Source organism: Apium graveolens, chromosome 5 (assembly GCF_009905375.1).
Source record: "Apium graveolens cultivar Ventura chromosome 5, ASM990537v1, whole genome shotgun sequence".
Lineage (NCBI taxonomy): Eukaryota > Viridiplantae > Streptophyta > Magnoliopsida > Apiales > Apiaceae > Apium > Apium graveolens.
Genome location: NC_133651.1, coordinates 49,460,881 through 49,467,019, shown reverse-complemented (window position 1 = coordinate 49,467,019; position 6,139 = coordinate 49,460,881). Strand labels below are relative to the sequence as shown.

General features: G+C 31.2%; 1 protein-coding gene across 2 annotated transcripts; it reads left to right on the top strand.

Annotated features, from left to right (window-relative positions):
* Positions 1 to 1,956: 1,956 nt before the first annotated feature.
* On the top strand, positions 1,957 to 4,370 carry LOC141661371 (protein arginine N-methyltransferase 5-like). 2 transcript variants are annotated; one of them, XM_074468371.1, is made up of 5 exons: positions 1,957 to 2,235; positions 2,875 to 2,963; positions 3,060 to 3,135; positions 3,223 to 3,309; positions 3,802 to 4,370. In XM_074468371.1, the coding sequence occupies exons 1-5, from the start codon at positions 2,224 to 2,226 to the stop codon at positions 3,802 to 3,804; spliced, it is 267 nt and encodes an 88-aa protein (XP_074324472.1). In that variant the 5' UTR covers positions 1,957 to 2,223; the 3' UTR covers positions 3,805 to 4,370. The 2 variants fall into 2 exon arrangements, with proteins under 2 accessions (XP_074324472.1, XP_074324471.1); XM_074468370.1 differs by lacking the exon at positions 3,802 to 4,370 and having other exon boundaries at positions 3,223 to 3,791.
* Positions 4,371 to 6,139: the final 1,769 nt, after the last annotated feature.

Below are 6,139 nucleotides of genomic sequence, written 5' to 3'. Positions count from 1 at the left end.
TTTGATATGAAATTTTGGTTATATCACTCATATATATATATATACATACGGTTGGATCGTTCAAAAATATTTTTAAAATAATCGAAACATCAACTCAGGATTAAACACTAGTTAACAGTACTAGTCAAACTGATGTTTGACTGTTAAAATGGTTGGATCATTCAAAAATATTTTTTAAATAATCGAAACATCAATGCAAAAGTAAACACTATTAGTTGTACTAGTCAAACTGATGATTGGCTGTTAAAATGACAAACCAAATAAAATTATTTTGATACGAAAATTTGGTTATATCACTAATATATATATGTTTTGACATCCCTACGGTTGGATCGTTGAAAAATATTTTTAAAATAATCGAAACATCAATTCAGGAATAAACACTACTTATATGTACTAGTCAAACTGATCTTTGACAGTTAAAATGTCAAACCAAATAAAATTATTTTGATATGAAATTTTGGTTATATCACTAATTTATATATCTATTTACATCCATACGGTTGGATCGTTGAAAAATATTTTTAAAATAATCGAAACACAAATTCAGAAGTAAACATTAGTTAGGTGTACTAGTCAAACTGATGCTTGAATGTTAAAATGTCAAACCAAATAAAATTATCTTGATATGAAATTTTGGTTATATCACTAATATATATATCTATTAAAATCCATACTGTTGGATCGTTTGAAAATATTTTTAAAATAATCAAAACACCAATTCAGGATTAAACATTAGCTAGCCGTACTAGTCAAACTAATACTTGACTGTTAAAATGACAAATCATATAAAATTATTTTGATATGAAATTTTGGTTATATCACTAATATGTATATCTATTGACATCCATATGGTTAGATCGTTTAAAAATATTTTTAAAATAGTAGTAACACAAATTCAGAACTAAACACTAGTTAATTGTACTAGTCAAACTAATGTTTGACTGTTAAAATGTGAAACCAAATAAATTTATTTTGATATGAAATTTTGGTTATATCACTAATATATATATCTATTTACATCCATACGGTTGGATCGTTGAAAAATATTAGTAAAATAATTGAAACACCAATTTAGGATTAAACACTAGTTAGTTGTACTAGTCAAACTAACGTTTAACTGTTAAAATGACAAACCAAATAAAACTATTTTGATATGAAATTTTGGTTACATCACTAATATATATATCTATTCACATCCATATGGTTGGATCGTTGACAAATATTTTTAAAATAATCGAAACACTAATTCAAGATTCAACAGTAGTTAGCTGTACTAGTCAAAATGATGCTTGACTGTTAAAATGTCAAACCATATAAAATTATTATGATATAAAATTTTGGTTATATAACTAATATATATCTATTGACATCATACAGTTGGATCGTTGAAAATATTTTTAAAATAATCGAAACAATATTTCAAGATTCAATACTAGTTAGTTGTACTAGTCAAACTGATGTTTGACTGTTAAAATGTCAAACCAAATAAAATTAGTTTGATATGAAATTTTGGTTATATCACTAATATATATATCTATTGACATCCATACAGTTAGATCGTTGAAAAATATTTTTAAAATAGTCGTAACACTAATTCAGGATTAAATATTAGCTAGCCGTACTAGTCAAACTAATGCTTGATTGTTAAAATGTCAAACCAAATAAAATTATATCACGAACCCCGTTACTTTCGATAAAACCTTTGCATTTTTTAATTAAACGAATGTATTATTCAACATAAATATAATGTTAAATAGTAAATTATCATTTTGTACCTTAATATTTCTTCTAATTAGACATTTATCATTCTTATTTAACGACAAAAAAAATCTTATTTAAATTTGTTAAATATCGTTTATTAACAAAACATCAGCTAAATTATAGAAAAAAACTCAGCTATTTAACGGATCGGCCCATAAGCCCATTAATCATCATAACCATATTTTCTCTCTACCTTACTCTTCCCCAAAACTTTAAATCTCACAATCTCGGCCTCCCGCACTCCTTCACCTTCCTTCTCAATGCCACACCATCCTTATCTTTATGTATCTTGTTCTATTCTCAGTTTGATCAGTAACAGTGTCGAATCACAACCACAACTCTCTTCAATTTCAAGCAAACGAAAATGAATTTGAAAATACACCGAGTCCAATTAGTGGTCCTAGATTCGAGAAACAAGGAAGCTATTCGATTACAAGTTCTTCGATTTTGGGAGAGATTATGAATATTGAGGTCTGTGTTTACGGCTATAATCTTGTTTTGGTGTTGTTTTTGATTTATTTTATAAACTAATACCTATTACTCTTTTTTTATTTTGTTCAATTTGATAATTAGGTTTTATAATTATTTGAATTTGATATTGGATAATGTGATGTTTGTATTGAATCTAAGATTTTAGGATTACGGAAAGTGTAGTCGTACTGATAAATGTTGCGTGGTTGCAAGCATGGCGTGCTAGTTCATTTTTTGTCTAGTGTTAATGATGAAGAGTCTAATTAATTACCAATGCTTGTTTTGGTTGGACATAATAGCTTTTAGAAAAAACTTGTTGTTGTGACACTGATAAACACATCTTACTCACTCTCAGTTACAGGGCCTCTAACTTCTATTCTGTTTGACCATCCGGGAGTTATACCTTTTGTCTTTTGAGCATTATGTATATGCTGTACATTACCAAAATGGTCCTCTTTTCAAGATATCTTTTGAGTTAGGTTTGGGTGCCTTCAGCAGGAAAATAGCTTACTATTGTATGTCTTCCTTGATGAGAGTAATTTTCGTCTTACTAAATTTTTTTCAAAATTTTCTGTGTATATATATATGATGAATGCCATTTAACTGTCATTTTATAAGTGCTCTTGTTTTTTCTTTTAGAGAGAACAGATTGACTCTTGGGAATTATGGAATTCCTTTCGTATTCTACGTGAGCATCATAGCCAGTTATCAATTGCACTTGATATCTCGTGAGTAAAGTTTTGTAAATAACTGTTACAAAGTTTGCAACTAGGATACATATTATTCTAAAATATATCTTATAAAGTGTATCTGTTGTTAATTAGGCCTTCACTTCCTTCAGCAAATTCACTTGGGCGTTGGTTCGGAGAGCCTGTTAGAGCAGCCATCATTTATACAAATGTATAAATCATGGACACTCTTTACACTTTGCGCCTCTGCAAAGGTTTTGAGTTATTAATACTTGCTCTCATGTACTTAATTTTACAGTCTTTTCTGACGAACGCAAAGGGGTATCCATGTCTTTCTAAGTGTCACCAGCAGCTAATGAGCGGGTTTTTCAATCACTCGATTCAGGTGATCAATGTTCAATAAAAATATCTTCCGACTTATACAGTTAAACCTTGCAAAATGTTTTGAAGTTGATTGGTATAACTTCTTCATAGATTGAGTAGAGAAATAGATAGATGCTATATATTAAGGTGAGAGAGAGAGAGATGTGAGGAAGGGAGACAGTGGGTTTAAATAGAGTTGAGTTTGGTCGAGTGAATAAAAATGGAATGAAATTTGTGCAGTATAGGGTAAAATATTCATAATTAAATGTTCGATATGCTAGTTTACGGTGCACGGTGCCTAATTAATACATGTTTTAATTATGTGCCTATATGCTATGAAACTGGTTAATTGTAGTCGTTATTGCTAGATTATGCCAGGTTGCTCAAATGCCCACTGTAAGTTGATGGTTCAAGTTGTTAATTTTTAAGAGATTTAACGCATTGCATTATGTTTGTATTTATAGTTGTCTTTGAACTGCTATCAGTTGAGCTTTTGTGTTTTTTATTTGTGTAGTGACAGTAGCATAACAAACCCATTGTCTCGCCAAAGGCCTATGATGTATCAAGACCCAAATGTGCAATATGCACCTGTTCAAAGTAGGGTTACTACTAATCCTGTTGAACAGAAGATCACTGATTCAAGAATGCATATGCAACAACAATATCAAGACTCTGGGTATTTGTTGCCGACTCAATATTATCCGCAACTTCATCCACAGTTGCAGCAACCTCAGTTCATTCATGCTGGTTCGCAGTATGTCCAACATCTTCCCATGGGAGCAGTGCCAATGCAAGCATACTATCGTGTATATTCTTCCCAGCAACCACAACATTCTCACCATCCTGCAGTTGAGCAGCAATACCCAGTGTACTATGTGCCTGCTAGACAGACCCAAGCATACAACATGCCTGTGCAACAAGCGCATTATAGTGAAGTTGCTGGTACCGCACCTGAAACTACTGCTCAGTTGTATAATGGTATTTACATTTTTGTATTACATATCGAAAGGTTAAATATTATTCTAGAAGTTTTGTGGGTATGAGAATATTTATGTAAATTATGGTATTTTCAACTTTTGATTTGTATAATTGTGTGCATAATTGCTTGTTATAAAATTCAAATTTTAATTTTGTGTTGAATTGGGATTCAATTGTATTTAGAATTTAATTTGAAAGTTGAATGGGTGGAACCAGAATAGCCTTTTTGAGAATAAAACTTACGATGGAAATTCTGGGTTATTTATGACGATTGTTCATTGTATTGTTTTAGTAATTTATTAAAGGTGGGTCCCAAAATATTTAAACTGGCGATTTTTTCCGTCGGATGTTAACAACATACGACGATTTTTTTCGTCGGATGTTAACAACATACGACAAATATTTTCGTCGTAAGTTTATTTATTATTAAATTGTTATTGTGGGCCCACTTTCACCAACTTACGACGCAATTTTATCTTGTGACGAAAAAACGAACTTACTACTCGATGAAAAACGACGATTTTTTTCCGTCGTAATTGGCTCAATTACGACGATTTCAGTTCAAAAAAACCGTCGTAAATGGTCAGATTTCTTGTAGTGTATGGTTTAAATAGGTACGCCTAATCTGGGTGATTACTTTCCTGTCTTAAAGAAGATGGACTTGCAAGGTATATTACAGAGGATGACAGGTAATTTTGGGAATATATTAGATGGTTTAGTAATAGAGCAACTGGCTTTAGAGAGGTCAGGCACTCTGGTAAAGAAGAATGACGCGCTTGATGAACTAATCAAGATCTCTCTAGGGAGCCGAGAAGAATTTGAAAAAACTCATATTGAACACCTTTTGATGGTATGTTCACTCTCTTCCCCTGTTTAAATGAATTTAAGTTTTATAATTTTGTAGATCAAAACAAATAGTAACCTAAAATATTGAAGATGAACTAAGTGCTTATTGAACCAGGATAACCTTCCATATGAGTCACTGATTTAATATGTACAATATCACTAAAAGATATTTGGGTTCTTTTTGTATTGAGGAGTGGGTATCCAATCTACAACATTGCAGCCCTTCGGAAGAAATACATGATCTGTCCATGACCTGTAACTATCCAGCAGATACTGAGGGCGAAGTGTCAAATGGTTTGTCAACTTCAAAACAGGATAACAGGATTACGCCTGGCAAAAAAAGTGTCAAGAAATATATCTCTTCACTGAGTGCTACATCCACTAGTGCACAGCTTGCTAACCATGGACTGGTTGTGATACCTTTTCTCTTAGAGATTAAAAATATGTGTTTGAAGGGCAATTTAGTGTTTCACTACCTTGTGATTTTTGGGAAGGTAGATGTTTTCCAGATAAGTAATATCTATATAGGTCTTATGAAATATTCCTAACACGCCAGAGTGTTTTGGAGTTCTTCAAATCAAGTCATACAATTCATCATGTTGTTATGGCATGTTCAATTTACAAATAAAAGCTGTCAATTTTTTTTGAGATATATGTTATATTAGGTACTTAAATGTTAGAAACAAATTAGTATAATATAATACAAATAATTATAAACTTTACACAAATTAGTATAATATAATACAATTAATTATAAGCTTCTTTTTAGATAGAGTTGTCTGATTGTGGTGTAATGGTGTCTGAGCAGGAGCATTTTAATCCTGAGGAGCACACTTAGAGTTACGAGGTCAAGGAGCAGCTTTTCAATTTTCAGAGAATGAGCAGCAAATAAAACACAGAGAAATATCAATTATTGTGTGCAAGTTACAAAATCTTGATGAATAAAATAATTATTGTTGTCGTGGTTTTAGACATGTGATAGTTTGAATGTTTGAGTTGGTTTGGATGTAATACATTTTGTGGAATGT

What these genes read in the sequence shown, in the direction of transcription:
- LOC141661371 (XM_074468370.1), top strand. An exon ending in TCAATTGCACTTGATATCTC is followed by an intron (nt 2,964 to 3,059) that starts GTGAGTAAAGTT and finishes GTTGTTAATTAG; the next exon opens with GCCTTCACTTCCTTCAGCAA. An exon ending in CAGCCATCATTTATACAAAT is followed by an intron (nt 3,136 to 3,222) that starts GTATAAATCATG and finishes TTAATTTTACAG; the next exon opens with TCTTTTCTGACGAACGCAAA.